Source organism: Pseudophryne corroboree, chromosome 5 (genome assembly GCF_028390025.1).
Source record: "Pseudophryne corroboree isolate aPseCor3 chromosome 5, aPseCor3.hap2, whole genome shotgun sequence".
Classification (NCBI taxonomy): domain Eukaryota; kingdom Metazoa; phylum Chordata; class Amphibia; order Anura; family Myobatrachidae; genus Pseudophryne; species Pseudophryne corroboree.
Genome location: NC_086448.1, coordinates 512,306,641 through 512,331,078, shown reverse-complemented (window position 1 = coordinate 512,331,078; position 24,438 = coordinate 512,306,641). Strand labels below are relative to the sequence as shown.

Genomic DNA, 24,438 nt, shown 5'->3' with positions numbered 1-24,438 from the left:
GCGGTGGATTTTGTAGAGGCCGGGGAGGACTTCTGTTCCTGGGAACTAAACAAAAAAAAAAAAATCTGAGAAAGCGCTAAACTGACTGGTGTGTGTCGGCTATCCAACCTCCTTGATTTTTAACAAATCAATTCCTCCCAAAGATGGACTGCTGCTCTCAAATATGGGGTGTTGAATCCCAAATTTTTTAACACAAGAAACAGAAAATAATGAAAGCGCTGTCCAAATTATAAGAGTATTTTTATTAAAAATGAATTTCTAAAAATGCTGAATACATCCACATTAATATTATCTAAAAGGTATCCATTAAATCAATCAATATTCATATGTATTTTGGGGACTCCTTTTGTGTCCCCACACCACTTCTAGATAATATGACTATGCACAGTGGATACAGTTTCAATAGATCTTATCATCTCATTAGAGCAACCAGTATTCTATAGCCTAGACATAAATATTCCCCTCCATTTACAACAATAAATAGTGACTGAAAATCCTTTCTAATTCTCCTAGATTCAAAGAACCACAGTCCCAGTTGTTAGTGTCAGATCTGAAATAATAGGTAATTTATAGGGTCCCGTGACCGGGAATTTCTGTTGTTCTGAACTTTCAGTGTCTCTGAATTTTCACTAATAATTTGTTTGGGATCACCAATAGTTGCTTAATCAGTGCATGCTTTATCGGGAATGTTCAGAATGTTTATCTAGTAATCTTTCACGGGCGTCCCCGTGTCTTTAGATAATGTATAGTCTGATCCCCTTTTTTAAGATAGCAGTAATCGGTGTGATCCTTATCAGGCTGTATTCAAAATAAACTGGTTGTATCTCACCATGTAGTTGCGGCTGCGTCTCTCCAAGGGCATGTAGTTCTTATTCCAAGCGCACTGCACCGTCTCCTCGCCGTTGGTGATTCGGCAATCACCTTGCAGTATCCGGCAGAGTGTTACTTGCGGCTGCGCCTCTCGTTGGAACTGATCCTTTGCCGTCCCAAGTATAATGGCCCGCCTTCCACTGTCCAGGTCGCGCTGTCAGCATTCACTGCAGACCTCAGGACGGGTAGCTGTATTTAGGTACATCAAGCTCTCATGATGTACCAGTTTAAAGGTAAGGCCTCCTGGGCACCTTTGGTCTCTCTCCTCCGTCTTCCTGCAGCTGCCAGGCTGAGGATCTCCGTGCACCCAGTCTGCCTGCTGCTGCTACAGCAAGCCCCACAGGACAAACCAGCTCCCAGCGCGCAGCCGCCCGTCGCTGGCGTCACCAGCCCAGGCCCAATGACAAGGTGCGGGCGTTGCGTGGTGAGAGCGAGCGGGCGGGCGCAAACAGGTGCGACGGCGTAGATCTGCAGGTTCAAAGATCAGCGAGCGAGGTGGTTCTGCTCGGCCGGTAGAATGGGAAAATGGCTACGGTGCTCCATAGCCATTTTCCCATTCTACCGGCCGAGCAGAACCACCTCGCTCGCTGATCTTTGAACCTGCAGATCTACGCCGTCGCACCTGTTTGCGCCCGCCCGCTCGCTCTCACCACGCAACGCCCGCACCTTGTCATTGGGCCTGGGCTGGTGACGCCAGCGACGGGCGGCTGCGCGCTGGGAGCTGGTTTGTCCTGTGGGGCTTGCTGTAGCAGCAGCAGGCAGACTGGGTGCACGGAGATCCTCAGCCTGGCAGCTGCAGGAAGACGGAGGAGAGAGACCAAAGGTGCCCAGGAGGCCTTACCTTAAACTGGTACATCATGAGAGCTTGATGTACCTAAATACAGCTACCCGTCCTGAGGTCTGCAGTGAATGCTGACAGCGCGACCTGGACAGTGGAAGGCGGGCCATTATACTTGGGACGGCAAAGGATCAGTTCCAACGAGAGGCGCAGCCGCAAGTAACACTCTGCCGGATACTGCAAGGTGATTGCCGAATCACCAACGGCGAGGAGACGGTGCAGTGCGCTTGGAATAAGAACTACATGCCCTTGGAGAGACGCAGCCGCAACTACATGGTGAGATACAACCAGTTTATTTTGAATACAGCCTGATAAGGATCACACCGATTACTGCTATCTTAAAAAAGGGGATCAGACTATACATTATCTAAAGACACGGGGACGCCCGTGAAAGATTACTAGATAAACATTCTGAACATTCCCGATAAAGCATGCACTGATTAAGCAACTATTGGTGATCCCAAACAAATTATTAGTGAAAATTCAGAGACACTGAAAGTTCAGAACAACAGAAATTCCCGGTCACGGGACCCTATAAATTACCTATTATTTCAGATCTGACACTAACAACTGGGACTGTGGTTCTTTGAATCTAGGAGAATTAGAAAGGATTTTCAGTCACTATTTATTGTTGTAAATGGAGGGGAATATTTATGTCTAGGCTATAGAATACTGGTTGCTCTAATGAGATGATAAGATCTATTGAAACTGTATCCATTGTGCATAGTCATATTATCTAGAAGTGGTGTGGGGACACAAAAGGAGTCCCCAAAATACATATGAATATTGATTGATTTAATGGATACCTTTTAGATAATATTAATGTGGATGTATTCAGCATTTTTAGAAATTCATTTTTAATAAAAATACTCTTATAATTTGGACAGCGCTTTCATTATTTTCTGTTCCTGGGAACTAGCTGTGTTGTGCAGCTTCTTTCCTCTGCCCCTGCCTCTGGCAAGAAAGGACGCACCTCGGACTTTCTTGTTTTTCTGTGATCGAAAGGACTGCATTTGATAATACGGTGCTGTGAGGAAACATATGGCAAAAAATTTGACTTTCCAGCAGTAGCTGTGGAGACCAGGTCCGAGAGACCCTCCCCAAACAATTCCTCACCCTTGTAAGGTAAAACCTCCATATACCTTTTTGAGTCTGCATCACCTGTCCATTGCCGAGTCCACAGGACCCTTCTGGCAGAAATTGACATAGCATTTATTCTAGAACCCAGTAGACTAATGTCTCTTTGAGCATCTCTCATATATAGGACAGCGTCTTTAATATGCCCCAAGGTCAACAATATAGTATCCTTGTCTAAGGTATCAATTTCCTCAGACACGGTATCCGTCCATGCTGCTACAGTACTACACACCCAGGCCGACGCGATCGCCGGCCTCAGTAAGGTACCTGAATGTGTATAAATGGACTTCAGGGTAACCTCCTGTTTGCGATCAGCAGCATCTTTGAGGGTAGCCGTATCCTGTGACGGCAGGGCTACCTTCTTGGATAAGCGTGTTAAAGCTTTGTCCACCTTAGGGGAGGATTCCCAGCGTAACCTGTCCGTTGGCGGGAAAGGATACGCCATAAGAATCCTTTTGGAAATCTGCAGTTTTTTATCTGGAGATTCCCAAGCCTTTTCACACAACTCATTTAGCTCGTGTGAGGGGGGAAAGGTAAGCTCCGGCTTCTTTTCCCCATACATATGTACCCTCTTGTCAGGGACTGGGATTTCCTCTGTGATGTGCAACACATCCTTAATTGCTATAATCATATAACGGATGGATTTAGCCAATTTTGGCTGTAACTTTGCATCATCGTAATCGACACTGGAGTCAGAATCCATGTCGGTATCTGTGTCAACAATTTGGGATAGTGGGCGCTTCTGAGACCCTGACGGCCTCTGCGACATAGTATCAGGCACGGGTTGGGACCCTGACTGTCCTGAGGCTTCAGCTTTTTCTAACCTTTTATGCAAGGAATTAACATTATCATTTAAAACCTTCCACATATCCATCCAATCAGGTGTCAGCGCCGACACCACATTAATTTGCTCCAGCTCTGCTTCCACATAGCCTTCCTCATCCGACATGTCGACACAAGCGTACCGACACACCACACACACAGGGAATGCCCTTTTTGAAGACAGTTCCCCCACAAGACCCTTAGGAGAGACAGAGAGAGAGTATGCCAGCACACACCCAGCGCTATATAACCCAGGAATAACACAGTAACTTAATGTTAACCCAGTAGCTGCTGTTTATAATAAGATTTTACTTACCGATAAATCTATTTCTCGTAGTCCGTAGTGGATGCTGGGGACTCCGTCAGGACCATGGGGATTAGCGGCTCCGCAGGAGACAGGGCACAAAACTAAAGCTTTAGGATCAGGTGGTGTGTACTGGCTCCTCCCCCTATGACCCTCCTCCAAGCCTCAGTTAGGATACTGTGCCCGGACGAGCGTACACAATAAGGAAGGATATTGAATCCCGGGTAAGACTCATACCAGCCACACCAATCACACCGTATAACTTGTGATCTAAACCCAGTTAACCGTATGACAAACGAAGGAGCCTCTGAACAGACGGCTCACAACAATAACAACCCGATTTTTTGTAACAATAACTATGTACAAGTATTGCAGACAATCCGCACTTGGGATGGGCACCCAGCATCCACTACGGACTACGAGAAATAGATTTATCGGTAAGTAAAATCTTATTTTCTCTGACGTCCTAAGTGGATGCTGGGGACTCCGTCAGGACCATGGGGATTATACCAAAGCTCCCAAACGGGCGGGAGAGTGCGGATGACTCTGCAGCACCGAGTGAGAGAACTCCAGGTCCTCCTCAGCCAGGGTGTGCCCCTGACCAAGTAGCAGCTCGGCAAAGTTGTAAAGCCGAGACCCCTCGGGCAGTCGCCCAAGATGAGCCCACCTTCCTTGTGGAATGGGCATTTATATATTTTGGCTGTGGCAGTCCTGCCACAGAATGTGCAAGCTGAATTGTACTACACATTCAACTAGCAATCGTCTGCTTAGAAGCAAGAGCACCCAGTTTTTTGGGTGCATACAGGATAACAGCAAGTCAGTTTTCCTGACTCCAGCCGTCCTGGAAATCTATATTTTCAGGGCCCTGACAACATCTAGCAACTTGGAGTCCTCCAAGTCTCTAGTAGCCGCAGGTACCACAATAAGCTGGTTCAGATGAAACGCTGACACCACCTTAGGGAGAAACTGGGGACGAGTCCGCAGCTCTGCCCTGTCCGAATGGACAATCAGATATGGGCTTTTGTGAGACAAAGCCGCCAATTCTGACACTCGCCTGGCCGAGGCCAGGGCCAACATCATGGTCACTTTCCATGTGAGATATTTCAAATCCACAGATTTGAGCGGTTTAAACCAACGTGATTTGAGGAATCCCAGGACTACGTTGAGATCCCACAGTGCCACTGGAGGCACAAAAGGGGGTTGTATATGCAGTACTCCCTTGTCAAATTTCTGGACTTCAGGAACTGAAGCCAATTCTTTCTGGAAGAAAATCGACAGGGCCGAAATTTGAACCTTAATGGACCCCAATTTGAGGCCCATAGACACTCCTGTTTGCAGGAAATGCAGGAAACGACCGAGTTGAAATTTCTTTGTGGGGCCTTCCTGGCCTCACACCACGCAACATATTTTCGCCACATGTGGTGATAATGTTGTGCGGTCACCTCTTTCCTGGCTTTGACCAGGGTAGAAATGACCTCTTCCGGAATGCCTTTTTTTCCTTAAGATCCGGCGTTCAACCGCCATGCCGTCAAACGCACCCGCGGTAAGTCTTGGAACAGACATGGTACTTGCTGAAGCAAGTCCCTTCTTATCGGCAGAGGCCCTGAGTCCTCTGTGAGCATCTCATGAAGTTCCGGTTACCAAGTCCTTCTTGGCCCATCCGGAGCCACGAGTATAGTTCTTACTCCTCTACGTCTTATAATTCTCAGTACCTTTGGTATGAGAAGCAGAGGAGGGAACACATACACCGACTGGTACACCCATGGTGTTACCAGAACGTCCACAGCTATTTCCTGAGGGTCTCTTGACCTGGCGCAATACCTGTCCAGTTTTTTGTTCAGGCGGGACGCCATCATGTCCACCTTTGGTCTTTCCCAACGGTGCACAATCATGTGGAAACAACTTCTCGATGAAGTCCCCACTCTCCCGGGTGGAGGTCGTGCTGAGGAAGTCTGCTTCCCAGTTGTCCACTCCCGGAATGAAAACTGCTGACAGTGCTATCACATGATTTTCCGCCCAGCGAAGAATCCTTGCAGTTTCTGCCATTGTCCTCCTGCTTCTTGTGCCGCCCTGTCTGTTTACGTGGGCGACTGCCGTGATGTTGTCCCACTGGATCAATACCGGCTGACCTTGAAGCAGAGGTCTTGCTAAGCTTAGAGCATTGTAAATTGCTCTTAGCTCCAGTATATTTATGCGGAGAGAAGTCCCCAGACTTGATCACACTCCCTGGAAAAAATTTTCCCTGTGTGACTGCTCCCCAGCCTTTCAAGCTGGAATCCGTGGTCACCAGGACCCAGTCCTGAATGCATAACTGTGGCACTTTAGTAGATGAGCACTCTGCAGCCACCACAGAAGAGACACCCTTGTCCTTGGAGACATGGTTATCCGCTGATGCATCTGAAGATGCGATCCGGACCATTTGTCCAGCAGATCCCACTGAAAAGTTCTTGCGTGAAATCTGCCGAATGGAATCGCTTCGTAAGAAGCCACCATTTTTCCCAGGACCCTTGTGCAATGATGCACTGACACTTTTCCTGGTTTTTGGAGGTTCCTGACTAGCTCGGATAACTCCCTGGCTTTCTCCTCCGGGAGAAACACCTTTTTCTAGACTGTGTCCAGAATCATCCCTAGGGACAGCAGACGTGTCGTCGGAGACAGCTGCGATTTTGGAATATTTAGAATCCACCCGTGCTGTCGTAGAACTACTTGAGATAGTGCTACTCAGACCTCCAACTGTTCTCTGGACATTGCCCTTATCAGGAGATCGTCCAAGTAAGGGATAATTAAGACGCCTTTTCTTTGAAGAAGAATCATCATTTCGGCCATTACCTTGGTAAAGACCCGGGGTGCCGTGGACAATCCAAACGGCAGCGTCTGAAACGGATAGTGACAGTTTTGTACCACGAACCTGAGGTACCCTTTGTGAGAAGGGCAAATTTGGACATGGAGGTAAGCATCCTTGATGTCCAGGGACACCATATAGTCCCCTTCTTCCTGGTTCGCAATCACTGCTCTGAGTGACTCCATTTAGAATAGGTCTCACCGAGCCGTCTGGCTTCAGTACCACAATATAGTGTGGAATAATACCCCTTTACTTGTTGTAGGAGGGATACTTTGATTATCACCTGCTGGGAATACAGCTTGTGAATTGTTTCCAATACTGCCTCCCTGTCGGAGGTAGACGTTGGTAAAGCAAACTTCAGGAACCTGCGAGGGGGAGGCGTCTCGAATTTCCAATCTGTACCCCTGGGATACTACTTGTAGGATCCAGGGGTCCACTTGCGAGTGAGCCCACTGCGTGCTGAAAACTCTTGAGACGACCCCCCACCGCACCTGTTTGTACGGCCCCAGCGTCATGCTGAGGACTTGGCAGAAGCGGTGGAAGGCTTCTGTTCCTGGGAATGGGCTGCCTGCTGCAGTCTTCTTCCCTTACCTCTATCCCTGGGCAGATATTATGGGGACGAAAGGACTGAGGCTGAAAAGACTATGTCTTTTTCTGCTGAGATGTGACTTGGGGTAAAAAAGGTGGATTTTCTAGCTGTTGCCGTGGCCACCAGGTCCGATGGACCGACCCCAAATAACTCCGCCCCTTTATACGGCAATACTTCCATGTGCCGTTTGGAATCTGCATCACCTGACCACTGTCGTGTCCATAAACATCGTCTGGCAGATATGGACATCGCACTTACTCTTGATGCCAGAGTTTCGCATATATAGAAATGCATCTTTTAAATGCTCTATAGTCAATAAAATACTGTCCCTGTCAAGGGTATCAATATTTCCAGTCAGGGAATCCGACCAAGCCACCCCAGCGCTGCCCATCCAGGCTGAGGCGATCGCTGGTCGCAGTATAACACCAGTATGTGTGTATATACTTTTTAGGATATTTTCCAACCTCCTATCAGTTGGCTCCTTGAGGGCGTCCGTATCTGGAGACGGTAACGCCACTTGTTTTTATAAGCGTGTGAGCGCCTTATCCACCCTAAGGTGTGTTTCCCAACGCGCCATAACTTCTGGCGGGAAAGGGTATACCGCCAATAATTTTCTATCGGGGGAAACCCACGCATCATCACACACTTCATTTAATTTATCTGATTCAGGAAAAACCACATGTAGTTTTTTTTTTTTCACACTCCACATAATACCCTTTTTTGTGGTACTTGTAGTATCAGAAATATGTAACATCTCCTTCATTGCCCTTAACAAGTAACGTGTGGCCCTAAAGGAAAATACGTTTGTTTCTTCACCGTCGACACTGGAGTCAGTGTCCGTGTCTGTGTCGACCGACTGAGGTAAAATGACGTTTTAACGCCCCTGACGGTGTTTTAGACGCCTGGACAGGTACTAATTGGTTTGCCGGCCGTCTCATGTCGTCAACCGACCTTGCAGCGTGTTGACATTATCACGTAATTCCTTAAATAAGCCATCCATTCCGGTGTCGACTCCCTAGAGAGTGACATCACCATTACCGGCAATTGCTCCGCCTCCTCACCAACATCGTCCTCATACATGTCGACACACAAGTACCGACACACAGTACACACACAGGGAATGCTCTGATAGAGGACAGGACCCCACTAGCCCTTTGGGGAGACAGAGGGAGAGTTTGCCAGCACACACCAAAAACGCTATATTATACAGGGACAACCTTTATATAAGTGTTTTTCCCTTATAGCATTTTAAATAAGAATTTACTTACTGATAATTCTATTTCTCGTAGTCCGTAGTGGATGCTGGGAACTCCGTAAGGACCATGGGGAATAGCGGCTCCGCAGGAGACAGGGCACATCTAAAGAAAGCTTTAGGATCACCTGGTGTGCACTGGCTCCTCCCCCTATGACCCTCCTCCAAGCCTCAGTTAGGATACTGTGCCCGGACGAGCGTACACAATAAGGAAGGATTTTGAATCCCGGGCAAGACTCATACCAGCCACACCAATCACACTGTACAACTTGTGATCTGAACCCAGTTAACAGCATGATAATAGAGAAGCCTCTCGAAAAGATGGCTCACTACAACAATAACCCGAATTTTTTGGTAACAATAATTATGTACCAGTATTGCAGACAATCCGCACTTGGGATGGGCGCCCAGCATCCACTACGGACTACGAGAAATAGAATTATCGGTAAGTAAATTCTTATTTTCTCTGACGTCCTAGTGGATGCTGGGAACTCCGTAAGGACCATGGGGATTATACCAAAGCTCCCAAACGGGCGGGAGAGTGCGGATGACTCTGCAGCCCCCAATGAGAGAACTCCCGGTCCTCCTCAGCCAGGGTATCAAATTTGTAGAATTTTACAAACGTATTTGCTCCTGACCAAGTAACTGCTCGGCAAAGTTGTAAAGCCGAGACCCCTCGGCAGCTGCCCAAGAGGAGCCCACCTTCCTTGTGGAGTGGGCATTTACAGATTTTTGGCTGTGGCAGGCCTGCCACAGAATGTGCAAGCTGAATTGTACTACAAATCCAACGAGCAATAGTCTGCTTAGAAGCAGGAGCACCCAGCTAGTTGGGTGCATAGAGGATAAACAGCGAGTCAGATTTCCTGACTCCAGCCGTCCTGGAAACATATATTTTCCGGGTCCTGACAACGTCTAGCAACTTGGAGTCCTCCAAGTCCCTAGTAGCCGCAGGCACCACAATAGGTTTGGTTCAGGTGAACGCTGAAACCACCTTAGGGAGAAACTGAGGACGAGTCCTCAATTCCGCCCTGTCCGAATGGAAAATCAGATAAGGGCTTTTACAGGATAAAGCCACCAATTCTGACACGCGCCTGGCCCAGGCCAGAGGCAACAGCATGACCACTTTTTCTGTGAGATATTTTAACTCCACAGATTTAAGTGTGTCAAACCAATGTGACTTTTGGAACCCAAAAACCACCTGGAGATCCCAAAAGTGCCACTAAAGGCACAAAAGGAGGCTGTATATGCAGTACCCCTTTAACAAATGTCTGAACTTCAGGGACTGAAGCTAGTTCTTTTTTGGAAAAAAATTGACAGCGCCGAAATTTGAACCTTAATGGACCCCAATTTCAGGCCCATAGATACTCCTGTTTGCAGGAAGTGCAGGAATCGACCCAGTTGAATTTCCTCCGTCGAGCCTTACTGGCCTCGCGCCACGCAACATATTTTCGCCAAATGCGGTGATAATGTTTTGCGGTTACATCCTTCCTGGCTTTGATCAGGATAGGGATGACTTCATCCGGAATGCCTTTTTCCTTCAGGATCCGGCGTTCAACCGCCATGCCGTCAACGCAGCCGCGGTAAGTCTTGGAACAGACAAGGTACTTGCTGGAGCAGGTCCCCTCTTAGAGGTAGAGGCTACGGATCCTCCGTGAGCATTTCTTGAAGTTCCGGTTACCAATTCCTTCTTGGCCAATCCGGAGCCACTAATATAGTGCTTACTCCTCTCCATCTTATCAATCTCAGTACCTTGGTTATGAGAGGCAGAGGAGGGAACCCATACACTGATTGGTATACCCACGGTGTTACCAGAGCATCTACAGCTATTGCCTGAGGGTCCCTTGACGTGGCGCAATACCTGTCGAGTTTTTCCCAACGGTTTATATCATGTGGAAGACTTCTGGGTGAAGTCCTTACTCTCCCGGGTGGAGGTCGTGCTGAGGAAAACTGCTTCCCAGTTGTCCACTCCCGGAATGAAAACTGCTGACAGTGCTATCACATGGTTTTTCGCCCCGCGAAGAATCCTTGCAGCTTCTGCCATTGCCCTCCTGCTTCTTGTGGCACCCTGACTGTTTACGTGGGTGACTGCCGTAATGTTGTCCGACTGGATCAACACCGGCTGACCTTGAAGCAGAGGTCTTGCTAAGCTTAGAGCATTGTAAATGGCCCTTAGCTTCAGGACATTTATGTGAAGTGATGTCTCCAGGCTTGACCATAAGCCCTGGATATTCCTTCCCTGTGTGACTGCTCCCCAGCCTCGCAGGCTGGCATCCGTGGCAACCAGGACCCAGTCCCGCATGCCGAATTTGCGGCCCTCTAGAAGATGAGCACTCTGCAACCACCACAGGAGGGATACCCTTGTCCCTGGTGACAGGGTTATCCGCTGAAGCATCTGAAGATGCGACCCGGACCATTTGTCCAGTAGGTTCCACTGGAAAGTCTTGCGTGGAATCTGCCGAATGGGATTGCTTCATAGGAAGCCACCATTTTTACCCAGAACCCTTGTGCATTGATGCACTGAGACTTGGTTCGGTTTTAGGAGGTTCCTGACTAGCTCGGATAACTCCCTGGCTTTCTCCTCCGGGAGAAACACCTCTTTCTGGACTGTGTCCAGGATCATCCCTAGGAACAGAAGACAAGTCGTCGGAACCAGCTGCGATTTTGGAATATTGAGAATCCAATCGTGCTGCCGCAACACTACCTGAGGTAGTGCTACACCGATCTCCAACTGTTCCCTGGATCTCACCCTTATCAGGGAATCGTCCAAGCAAAGGATAACTAAAATTCCCTTCCTTCGAAGGAATATCATCATTACGGTCATTACTTCAGTAAAGACCCGGGGTGCCGTGGACCATCCCTACGGCAGCGTCTGAACTGATAGTGACAGTTCTGTACCATAACCTGAGATACCCTTGGTGAGAAGGGTACATTTTGACATGAAGGTAAGCATCCTTGATGTCCCGAGACATCATGTAGTCCCCTTCTTCCAGGTTTGCAATCACTGCTCTGAGTGACTCAATTTTGAATTTGAACCTCTGTATGTAAGTGTTCAAAGATTTTAGATTTTAAAATCGGTCTCACCGAGCCGTCTGGCTTCGGTACCACAATAGTGTGGAATAATACCCCGTTCCCTGTTGCAGGAGGGGTACCTTAATTATCACCTGCTGGGAATACAGCTTGTGAATGGCTTCCAAAACTGCCTCCCTGTCAGCGGGAGACGTCGGTAAAACAGACTTTTGGAAACGGCGAGGGGAATACGTCTCGAATTCCAATTTGTACCCCTGAAATATTACCTGAAGGATCCAGGGGTCTACTTGCGAGTGAGCCCACTGCGCACTGAAATTCATTGAGAACGGGCCCCCACCGTGCCTGAACTTGTAAAGCCCTAGCGTCATACTGAGAGCTTGGCAGAGGCGGAAAAGGGTTTCTGTTCCTGGGAACTGGCTGATCTCTGCAGCCATTTTCCTCTCCCTCTGTCACGAGCAGAAAAGAGGAACCCTTTTGTCCGCTTGTCAACCAGGACTGCGCCTGATAATACGGCGTCTTATTTTGAGAGGCGACCTGGGGTACATCCCCTTTTTTTGTTAAGGCAATACTTCCAAATGCCGTTTGGAATCCGCATCACCTGACCACTTTACTGGTATAATTGGACAACGCACTTATACTTGATGCCAGTCGGCAAATATTCCGCTGTGCATCATGCATATATAGAAATGCATCTTTTAATTGCTCTATAGGCAATAATATACTGTCCTTATCTAGGATATCAAATTTCCAGTCAGGGAATCCGACCACGCCAACCCAGCACTGCACATCCAGGCTGAGGCGATTGCTGGTCGCAGTATAACACCAGTATGTGTGTAAATACATTTTAGGATACCCTCCTGCTTTCTATCAGCAGGATCCCTAAGGGCGGCCATCTCCAGAGAGGGTAGAGCCCTTGTTCTTACAAGCGTGTGAGCGCCTTATCCCCCCTAGGGGGTGTTTCCCAACGCACCCTAACCTCTGGCGGGAAAAGGTATACTGCCAATAACTTTTTAGAAATTATCAATTGTTATCGGGGGGAAACCCACGCATCATCACACACCTCATTTTATTTCTCAGATTCAGGAAAACTACAGGAAGTTTTTCCTCACCAAACATAATACCCCTTTTTTTTTTTTTTTTTTGGTGGTATTTATATTATCAGAAGAGTGTAAACTTTTTCCATTGCCTCAATCATGCAATGTGTGGCCCTATTGGAAATCACGGTTGTCTCTTCACCGTCGACACAGGAGTCAGTATCCGTGTCGGCGTCTGTATCTGAGGTAACGGGCGCTTTAGAGCCCCTGTATGAGACGTCTGGACATGCACAAGCTGAGTAGCCGGCTGTCTCATGTCAACCACTGTCTTTTATACAAAGCTGACACTGTCACGCAATTTCAACAGTACATCCACTCAGGTGTCGACCCCCCAGGGGGTGACAACACTATTACAGACACTCTACTCCGTCTCCACATCATTTTTCTCCTCATACATGTCGACACAAACGTACCGACACACAGCACACACACAGGGAATGCTCTGATAGAGGACAGGACCCCACTAGCCCTTTGGGGAGACAGAGGGAGAGTTTGCCAGCACACACCAGAGCGCTATATATATACAGGGATAACCTTATATAAGTGTTTTTCCCTTTATAGCTGCTGTATTGTTTATACTGCGCCTAATTTGTGCCCCCCTCTCTTTTTTAACCCCTTTCTGTAGTGTAGTGACTGCAGGGGAGAGCCAGGGAGCTTCCCTCCAACTGAGCTGTGAGGGAAAATGGCGCCAGTGTGCTGAGGAGATAGGCTCCGCCCCTTTCTCGGCGTCCTTATCATCCGTTTTCTTGTATGTTTTGGCAGGGGTTAAATGCATCCATATAGCCCAGGAGTTATATGTGATGCATTTATTTTAGCCATAAAAGGTTTTCTATCGATTTATTGCGTCTCAGGGCGCTGCCCCCCCAGCGCCCTGCACCCTCAGTGACCGGAGTGTGAAGTGTGCTGAGAGCAATGGCGCACAGCTGCGGTGCTGTGCGCCTACCTTTATCTGAAGACAGGAAAGTCTTCTGCCGCCGATTTTTCCGGACCTCTTCGCTCTTCTGGCTCTGTAAGGGGGCCGGCGGCGCGGCTCCGGTGACCCATCCAGGCTGAACCTGTGATCGTCCCTCTGGAGCTAATGTCCAGTAGCCTAAGAAGCCCAATCCACTCTGCACGCAGGTGAGTTCGCTTCTTCTCCCCTTAGTCCCTCGATGCAGTGAGCCTGTTGCCAGCAGGTCTCACTGAAAATAATAAACCTAAACTAAAACTTTCACAAAGAGCTCAGGAGAGCCCCTAGTGTGCACCCTTCTCGTCGAGGAGGGTCATAGGGGGAGGAGCCAGTGCACACCAGGTGATCCTAAAGCTTTCTTTAGATGTGCCCTGTCTCCTGCGGAGCCGCTATTCCCCATGGTCCTTACGGAGTTCCCAGCATCCACTAGGACGTCAGAGATATATATATATATATATATATATATATATATATATCGCCAAATAAGTGCCCCCCCTCTCTGTTTTAACCCTGTTTCTGTAGTGCAGTGCAGGGGAGAGCCTGGGAGCCTTCCCACCAGCCTTTCTGTGAGGGAAAATGGCGCTGTGTGCTGAGGAGAATAGGCCCCGCCCCCTTTTCGGCGGGCTTCTTCTCCCGTTTTTCTGAGACCTGGCAGGGGTTAAATACATCCATATAGCCTCCAGGGGCTATATGTGATGTATTTTTAGCCAGAATAAGGTATTATACATTGCTGCCCAGGGCGCCCCCAGCAACGCCCTGCACCCTCCGTGACCGTTGGTGTGAAGTGTGTGACAACAATGGCGCACAGCTGCAGTGCTGTGCGCTACCTTCATGAAGACTGAAAAGCCTTCTGCCGCCGGTTTCTGGACCTTCAATCTTCAGCATCTGCAAGGGGGGTCGGCGGCGCGGCTCCGGGACGAACCCCAGGGTGAGACCTGTGTTCCGACTCCCTCTGGAGCTAATGGTGTCCAGTAGCCTAAGAAGCCAATCCATCCTGCACGCAGGTGAGTTGAACTTCTCTCCCCTAAGTCCCTCGATGCAGTGAGCCTGTTGCCAGCAGGACTCACTGAAAATAAGAAACCTAAAAACTTTTTCTAAGCAGCTCCTTAAGAGAGCCACCTAGATTGCACCCTGCTCGGACGGGCACAAAAACCTAACTGAGGCTTGGAGGAGGGTCATAGGGGGAGGAGCCAGTACACACCACCTGATCCTAAAGCTTTAGTTTTGTGCCCTGTCTCCTGCGGAGCCGCTAATCCCCATGGTCCTGACGGAGTCCCCAGCATCCACTTAGGACGTCAGAGAAATATTGTTTTTTGCGCCTAATTATGTGCCCCCCCCTCTCTTTTTACCCTCTTCTACCGTGTATCTGCAGGGGAGAGCCTGGGGAGCTTCCTCTCAGCGGAGCTGTGGAGAAAAAATGGCGCTGGTGAGTGCTGAATAAGAAGCTCCGCCCCCTCGGCGGCGGGCTTCTGTCCTGCTTAAATATGCAATTTTTGGCGGGGGCTCATAAATACATACAGTGCCCAGCTGTATATATGTTTAACTTTTGCCAAAAGAGGTCCCAAATGCTGCCCAGGGCGCCCCCCCCTGCGCCCTGCACCCTTACAGTGACCGGAGTATGTGAGGTGTGTGGGAGCAATGGAGCACAGCTACAGTGCTGTGCGTTACCTCAGTGAAGAACTGAGTCTTCTGCCGCCTGTGAAGTCTTCTTTGCTTCTCATACTCACCCGGCTTCTGTCTTCCGGCTCTGCAAGGGGGACGGCGGCGCGGCTCTGGGATCGGACGGCAAGGGTGAGATCCTGCGTACGATCCCTCTGGAGCTAATGGTGTCCAGTAGCCTAAGAAGCAGGACATAGCTTCAGAGAGTAGGGCTGCTTCTCTCCACTCAGTCCCTCGATGCAGGGAGTCTGTTGCCAGCAGAGCTCCCTGAAAATAAAAAACCTAACAAAATACTTTCTCTCAGCAAACTCAGGAGAGCTCACTGAAAAGCACCCAGCTCGTCTGGGCACAGTATCAAACTGAGGTCTGGAGAAGGGGCATAGAGGGAGGAGCCAGTGCACACCAGAACCTAAATTCTTTCTTAAAGTGCCCATGTCTCCTGCGGAGCCCGTCTATCCCTATGGTCCTTACGGAGTCCCCAGCATCCACTAGGACGTTAGAGAAATTAGTAATTAAATAAAAATAAGAATTTACTTACCGATAATTCTATTTCTCATAGTCCGTAGTGGATGCTGGGGACTCCGAAAGGACCATGGGGAATAGCGGCTCCGCAGGAGACTGGGCACAAAGTAAAAGCTTTAGGACTAGCTGGTGTGCACTGGCTCCTCCCCCCATGACCCTCCTCCAAGCCTCAGTTAGGATACTGTGCCCGGACGAGCGTACACAATAAGGAAGGATTTTGAATCCCGGGTAAGACTCATACCAGCCACACCAATCACACCGTACAACTTGTGATCTGAACCCAGTTAACAGCATGATAACAGAAGGAGCCTCTGAAAAGATGGCTCACAACAACAATAACCCGATTTTTGTAACAATAACTATGTACAAGTAATGCAGGCAATCCGCACTTGGGATGGGCGCCCAGCATCCACTACGGACTATGAGAAATAGAATTATCGGTAAGTAAATTCTTATTTTCTCTAACGTCCTAGTGGATGCTGGGGACTCCGAAAGGACCATGGGGATTATACCAAAGCTCCCAAACGGGCGGGAGAGTGCGGATGACTCTGCAGCACCGAATGAGAGAACTCCAGGTCCTCCTCAGCCAGGGTATCAACTTTGTAGAATTTAGCAAACGTGTTTGCCCCTGACCAAGTAGCTGCTCGGCAAAGTTGTAAAGCCGAGACCCCTCGGGCAGCCGCCCAAGATGAGCCCACTTTCCTTGTGGAATGGGCTTTTACAGATTTTGGCTGTGGCAGGCCTGCCACAGAATGTGCAAGCTGAATTGTACTACAAATCCAACGAGCAATCGTCTGCTTAGAAGCAGGAGCACCCAGCTTGTTGGGTGCATACAGGATAAACAGCGAATCAGATTTTCTGACTCCAGCCGTCCTGGAAACATATTTTCAGGGCCATGACTACGTCCAGCAACTTGGAATCCTCCAAGTCCCTAGTAGCCGCAGGCACCACAATAGGCTGGTTTAAGTGAAATGCTGAAACCACCTTAGGGAGAAATTGAGGACGAGTCCTCAATTCTGCCCTGTCCGTATGAAAAATTAGGTAAGGGCTTTTATAGGATAAAGCCGCCAATTCTGAGACACGCCTGGCTGAAGCCAGGGCTAACAGCATTACCACTTTCCATGTGAGATATTTTAAGTCCACAGTGGTGAGTGGTTCAAACCAATGTGATTTTAGGAATCCCAAAACTACATTGAGATCCCAAGGTGCCACTGGAGGCACAAAAGGAGGCTGTATATGCAGTACTCCCTTGACAAACGTCTGAACTTCAGGAACAGAAGCCAGTTCTTTTTGGAAGAATATTGACAGGGCCGAAATTTGAACCTTAATGGACCCTAATTTGAGGCCCATAGACAGTCCTGTTTGCAGGAAACGACCCAGTTGAAATTCCTCTGTAGGGGCCTTCCTGGCCTCGCACCACGCAACATATTTACGCCAAATACGGTGATAATGTTGTATGGTTACATCCTTCCTGGCTTTGATCAGGGTAGGGATGACTTCATCCGGAATGCCTTTTTCCTTCAGGATCCGGCGTTCAACCGCCATGCCGTCAAACGCAGCCGCGGTAAGTCTTGGAACAGACATGGTCCCTGCTGGAGCAGGTCCTTTCTTAGAGGTAGAGGCCACGGGTCTTCTGTGAGCATCTCTTGAATTTCCGGGTACCAAGTCCTTCTTGGCCAATCCGGAGCCACGAGTATAGTCTTTACTCCTCTCCTTCTTATGATTCTCAGTACTTTTGGTATGAGAGGAAGAGGAGGGAACACATACACTGACTGGTACACCCACGGTGTTACCAGAGCGTCCACAGCTATTGCCTGAGGGTCCCTTGACCTGGCGCAATATCTGTCCAGTTTTTTGTTGAGGCGGGACGCCATCATGTCCACCTTTGGTTTTTCCCAACGGTTCACAATCATGTGGAAGACTTCTGGGTGAAGTCCCCACTCCCCCGGGTGAAGATCGTGTCTGCTGAGGAAGTCTGCTTCCCAGTTGTCCACTCCCGGAATGAACACTGCTGACAGTGCTATCACATGATTCTCCGCCCAGCGAAGAATCCTTGCCACTTCCATCATTGCCCTCCTGCTTCTTGTGCCGCCCTGTCTGTTTACGTGGGCGACTGCCGTGATGTTGTCCGACTGGATCAACACCGGCTGACCCTGAAGCAGAGGTCTTGCCTGACTTAGGGCATTGTAAATGGCCCTTAGTTCCAGGATATTTATGTGAAGTGACGTTTCCATGCTTGACCACAAGCCCTGGAAATTTTTTCCCTGTGTGACTGCTCCCCAGCCTCTCAGGCTGGCATCCTTGGTCACCAGGACCCAATCCTGAATGCCGAATCTGCGGCCCTCTAGGAGATGAGCACTCTGTAACCACCACAGGAGAGACACCCTTGTCCTTGGAGACAGGGTTATCCGCTGATGCATTTGAAGATGCGATCCGGACCATTTGTCCAGCAGATCCCACTGAAAAGTTCTTGCGTGGAATCTGCCGAATGGAATCGCTTCGTAAGAAGCCACCATCTTTCCCAGGACCCTTGTGCATTGATGTACTGACACTTGGCCTGGAGGTTCCTGACTAGGTCGGATAACTCCTTGGCTTTCTCCTCCGGGAGAAACACCTTTTTCTGTACTGTGTCCAGAATCATCCCTAGGAACAGCAGACGTGTCGTCGGAATCAGCTGCGATTTTGGAATATTTAGAATCCATCCGTGCTGTCGTAGTACTACTTGAGATAGTGCTACTCCGACCTCTAACTGTTCTCTGGACCTTGCCCTTATCAGGAGATCGTCCAAGTAAGGGATAATTAAGACGCCTTTTCTTCGAAGAAGAATCATCATTTCGGCCATTACCTTGGTAAAGACCCGGGGTGCCGTGGACAATCCAAACGGCAGCGTCTGAAACTGATAGTGACAGTTCTGTACCACAAACCTGAGGTACCCTTGGTGAGAAGGGCAAATTGGGACATGGAGGTAAGCATCCTTGATGTCCAGAGACACCATATAGTCCCCTTCTTCCAGGTTCGCTATCACTGCTCTGAGTGACTCCATCTTGAACTTGAACCTTTTTATGTAAGTGTTCAAGGATTTCAGATTCAAAATGGGTCTCATCGAGCCGTCCGGCTTCGGTACCACAAACAGCGTGGAATAATACCCCTTTCCCTGTTGTAGGAGGGGTACCTTGATTATCACCTGCTGGGAATACAGCTTGTGAATGGCTTCCAATACCGCCTCCCTGTCGGGGGGAGACGTTGGTAAAGCAGACTTCAGGAACCGGGGAGGGGGAGACGTCTCGAATTCCAATTTGTACCCCTGAGATACTACCTGCAGGATCCAGGGGTCCACTTGCGAGTGAGCCCACTGCGCGCTGAAATTCTTGAGACGGGCCCCCACCGTGCCTGAGTCCGCTTGTAAGGCCCCAGCGTCATGCTGAGGACTTGGCAGAAGCGGGGGAGGGCTTCTGTTCGTGGGAAGAGGCTGTCTGCTGCAGTCTTTTTCCCCTTCCTCTGCCCCGGGGCAGATATGAGTGGCCTTTTGCCCGCTTGCCCTTATGGGGACGAAAGGACTGAGCCTGAAAAGACGGTATCTTTTTCTGCTGCGAGGTGACTTGGGGTAAAAAGGTGGATTTTCCAGCCGTTGCCGTGGTCACCAGGTCCGATAGACCGACCCCAAATAACTCCTCCCCTTTATACGGCAATACTTCCATATGCCGTTTGGAATCCGCATCCCCTGACCACTGTCGCGTCCATAATCCTCTTCTGGCAGAAATGGACATCGCACTTACTCTTGATGCCAGAGTGCAAATATCCCTCTGTGCATCTCGCATATATAGAAATGCATCCTTTAAATGCTCTATAGTCAATAATATATTGTCCCTGTCCAGGGTATCAATATTTTCAGTCAGGGAATCCGACCAAGCCACCCCAGCACTGCACATCCAGGCTGAGGCGATTGCTGGTCGCAGTATAATACCAGTATGTGTGTATATACTTTTAAGGATATTTTCCAGCTTCCTATCAGCTGGTTCCTTGAGGGCGGCCGTATCAGGGGACGGTAACGCCACTTGTTTTGATAAGCGTGTGAGCGCCTTATCTACGCTAGGGGGTGTTTCCCAACGCGCCCTAACCTCTGGCGGGAAAGGGTATAATGCCAATAATTTTTTAGAAATTAGCAGTTTTTTTATCGGGGGAAACCCACGCCTCATCACACACCTCATTTAATTCATCTGATTCAGGAAAAACTACGGGTAGTTTTTTCACACCCCACATAATACCCTTTTTTGTGGTACTTGTAGTATCAGAAATGTTCAAAACCTCCTTCATTGCCGTGATCATGTAACGTGTGGCCCTACTGGAAAATACGTTTGTTTCCTACCGTCGACACTGGAGTCAGTGTCCGTGTCAGTGTCTGTATCGACCTGAGGTAACGGGCGTTTTATAGCCCCTGACGGTGTTGGAGACGCCTGTACAGGTATTAACTGATTTGCCGGCTGTCTCATGTCGTCAACAGTCTTTTGTAAAGTGCCGACACTATCACGTAATTCTTTCCATAAGACCATCCAGTCAGGTGTCGACTCCCTAGGGGGTGACATCACTAACACAGGCAATTGCTCCGCCTCCACACCATTTTCCTCCTCATACATGTCGACACAGCGTACCGACACACAGCACACACACAGGGAATGCTCTGATAGAGGACAGGACCCCACTAGCCCTTTGGGGAGACAGAGGGAGAGTTTGCCAGCACACACCAGAGCGCTATATATATACAGGGATAACCTTATATAAGTGTTTTTCCCTAATATAGCTGCTGTATATATTAATATGCCAATTTAGTGCCCCCCCCTCTCTTGTTTTACCCTGTTTCTGTAGTGCAGGACTGCAGGGGAGAGTCAGGGAGCCTTCCTCCAACGGAGCTGTGAGGAAAAAATGGCGCTTGTGTGCTGAGGAGATAGGCTCCGCCCCCTTCTCGGCGGCCTTTCTCCCGCTTTTTTGTGGAAAACTGGCAGGGGTTAAATACATCCATATAGCCCAGGAGCTATATGTGATGTATTTTTAGCCATTTAAGGTATTTTCATTGCGTCCCAGGGCGCCCCCCCCCCAGCGCCCTGCACCCTCAGTGACCGGAGTGTGAAGTGTGCTGAGAGCAATGGCGCACAGCTGCGGTGCTGTGCGCTACCTTATTGAAGACAGGACGTCTTCTGCCGCCGATTTTCCGGACCTCTTCACTCTTCTGGCTCTGTAAGGGGGCCGGCGGCGCGGCTCCGGGACCCATCCATGGCTGGGCCTGTGATCGTCCCTCTGGAGCTAATGTCCAGTAGCCTAAGAAGCCCAATCCACTCTGCACGTAGGTGAGTTCGCTTCTTCTCCCCTTAGTCCCTCGATGCAGTGAGCCTGTTGCCAGCAGGTCTCACTGAAAATAAAAAAACCTATTTAAACTTTTACTCTAAGCAGCTCAGGAGAGCCACCTAGATTGCACCCTTCTCGTTCGGGCACAAAATCTTAACTGAGGCTTGGAGGAGGGTCATAGGGGGAGGAGCCAGTGCACACCAGCTAGTCCTAAAGCTTTTACTTTGTGCCCAGTCTCCTGCGGAGCCGCTATTCCCCATGGTCCTTTCGGAGTCCCCAGCATCCACTAGGACGTTAGAGAAAAACATAATTTTTAATCAAACAATATATATATGCGCTTCCTTGTGATATATTTTTATATGTTATATGCTTTTAATGTTTATTATTGAGTACGGTAGAATACTCTATTGGGAGCTGCAAACATTATATAAAATTGGTACCAATCTGTGGAAAGTTAGCTCTAGTGCGCTTGATTTCTACACAGGTTTGACAGTTGAAACCATTAGTGGCTGGACAGTCAAAACTGTGTGGTTTTTTTGACATAATGAGTGTGCTTGCGATACTGACTATGTGCTATTTTGGCTAAGTGTCAATTTTGACTCTCTTCTATATTGCCTGCACAGTCTATCTATTCTTGCGATTCCGACCGCGCATCTGCATCGCAGGGTTAAAGTCACCTTGCGATCTGCACTAACTTTTCTTACGACTTTGACTATGTAGTCAGAATCATAAGAAAAATCCCTTCGTGTGTACATATCATTAGGATCAGTCCAATACTAAAGCATGACAAGTTGAGAGACTTGAGTTGCATAGTTTCACAGCACAAAACATAGTAAAAATAAAACTATTTATTTGTATTTAATAAATGCCTGGAATTAAAGCAATAAATGGTAAAACCTGTTTAAAAAGAAAAGTTTGTCTCTGCTCAAAGAGCTTCTATTGACGGCAGCACTGGTCTGTCATTGCTGCGACAAAAAGGTTCAACATAACACAAAGTACCAATGCTAAAGAAAGGAATATATTTCAGTTAATTCTCCAAAATATCATGCACTGTAAACTAAATAAAGGAAAGAGAAAAAAATAAAAATAAAGACTGCCAGAGTACTCTCCTAAGTCACCATTTCAAGTCTCATAAAAAGATGTAAACTAGGACTTCAAAATAACTAGGTAAAGCAGTTACACTACATTCTAAAAGGACAACATAGGCTTGGTATACAGTTTGTTATCTCTGGAAGGTTTGGCCACACATTTAATTCAATATATAACCATGTCATTTATGTACGTCAAAGTGAGTTTACCTCTTTTCGAAGGAGCAAAACATTCTAGCTCATAGCTTGGACTATCGCATAGAAAATAAAATCAAAACATAACACTATGGGGGACATTCAATTGTTTTTTGGGTTGCAATATTATTCAATATGGATGGCGTTACTCAACCGTTCTGCTGATGCAACTGCATTACTTATCGCACCGAAATGCACCAGACTGAAGCTGGGTACACACTAGAACAGTGATTGCTAACCTTGACACTCCAGCTGTTGTTGAACTACACATCCCAGCATGCCCTGCATCAGTTTTGCTATTTGGCCATACTGATGCAGGGCATGCTGGGATGTGTAGTTCAACAACAGCTGGAGTATCAAGGTTAGCCATCACTGCACTAGAACAATCTCGCACCAGAATATCATTCAGGCCAAATCTTCCTGTTCTTGCTGCATGGCTAATCGGAAGATATCGCATGTGACCCAGTGTAATGAAAGACAGAGTGTTCATTCTGTCCTTAACTAAATCGTTTAGATGCGTACCGCGGATACCATATCTCGGCGTAGAGAGGCTAAACCTGTACAAAGTAATGGATAACGTGCCCAAACAGGCAACTTTTTGCATATTTCTGCGCGCCACCGCTGGAAGGCAAAAAGAATGCAGTCGTGCCCGTACAGCAAAACAATGGCTCCCATGGGGTACCCAAATAACTGAATACCCCCCTCTCCACACATAAAAATAAGAATTGGCAACAGCTGAGAAAGTATTACTACATTCATATTACCCTGTGGTATAAAACTACCATAGCATGATAATTATTATTATCATACACCCAGCATATTGTATAAAGTAGCATTCTGTTATGGTAGAGGCTAGATCCAAGTGGCCTAAGGGACCTTTTCCGTCAGGGGGAGGCGCCACGACACAAGGCTGTTATTATGAAAGCTTATGACAGGTGTACGGCCACCCCCGCCCCCGGGGAGCGCTCCCCACAGTTGCTAGTAAGATCTTTATCTTCGTGGGGCCACATCTGCCTGTGTGTGTGTCCCACTGTCACCGGGGCCACACACACACCGAGCCCGGGTGGCAGCGAGGCTCAGAGATCACCACGGCATATGTGTGCATGATGCATCTCCCCGTATGTACATGCACCTACCTACATGTGTGCACAGCCGCTGCACACTGTGATCCTCCCGCCCAGCCTCCGGGAACACCCCTCACTATCGCCGGGTAACACACCCGCATGCGGCGGGGCACATATAAGACACTATAAATGAACGCCCGGCGGATATAGTACACACACCACGTTACACCCTGCCCGGGACAGCGGCGCTACCACTACTCAGACATGAGCGCCCGCCTCAGCACGGGGAGCGGCTCTATCCCCCCGCACAGCCACATAGGCCCCCGCCCGGGACACCAAGGCCCAGGCCATGCCCGCACCCCCCGGTCTTACTCTGCATCGCGCAGCTCCGACTCCACGGCGGCCATTTCCCTCTCTCAGCGCTTCCAGCGGCAGCCTCGGAGGAGACGAGGTTACAAAAGCGGAAGGGGGAAAGGAGCGTCACCTCCGCCGCCACTGAGACTACATCCGGTGCTGGTTGGCAATGGTTGGAAGAGTTGCTCCTCCTAGAGCAGAACAGTAGATGACGTTATTAGTCTATCAAAATAAACTCCTCAAAATCTCGTGTATTATGTTTTGACCGCTGTTTTATTAGTTTAATTTTAATTAGGGAGAGATTTATCTAATCTTTAAGCTTTTGTCATTTTACTTAGGCTGTGCTATAAAAGTGACAGAAGCTATCTTTGTATTTTATGTTTTAATTTGATCATTTAATTCTAATGTACTGCAATTTGTCATTGCGGGAACATGCCATTTTACATGTAATTTTACCGATCATTGTTTATACGTGTTTTCTATAACTATTCA

At 48.5% G+C, this 24,438-nt stretch overlaps 1 protein-coding gene across 9 annotated transcripts in view; it reads right to left on the bottom strand.

Moving 5' to 3' along the window:
- Positions 1-24,120, bottom strand: part of PRP4K (pre-mRNA processing factor kinase PRP4K) — a 160,665-nt gene extending 136,545 nt beyond the window's left edge. For all 9 annotated transcript variants that reach the window (XR_010177780.1, XR_010177782.1, XR_010177783.1 and 6 more), the window contains exon 1: positions 23,965-24,120. Coding sequence is in view for 1 of the 9 variants with exons in the window: in XM_063923071.1 (XP_063779141.1) it covers positions 23,965-23,999 (35 nt within the window). In the remaining 8 variants the exon portion in view is untranslated. The remainder of the gene's footprint in view (positions 1-23,964) is intronic.
- Positions 24,121-24,438: the final 318 nt, after the last annotated feature.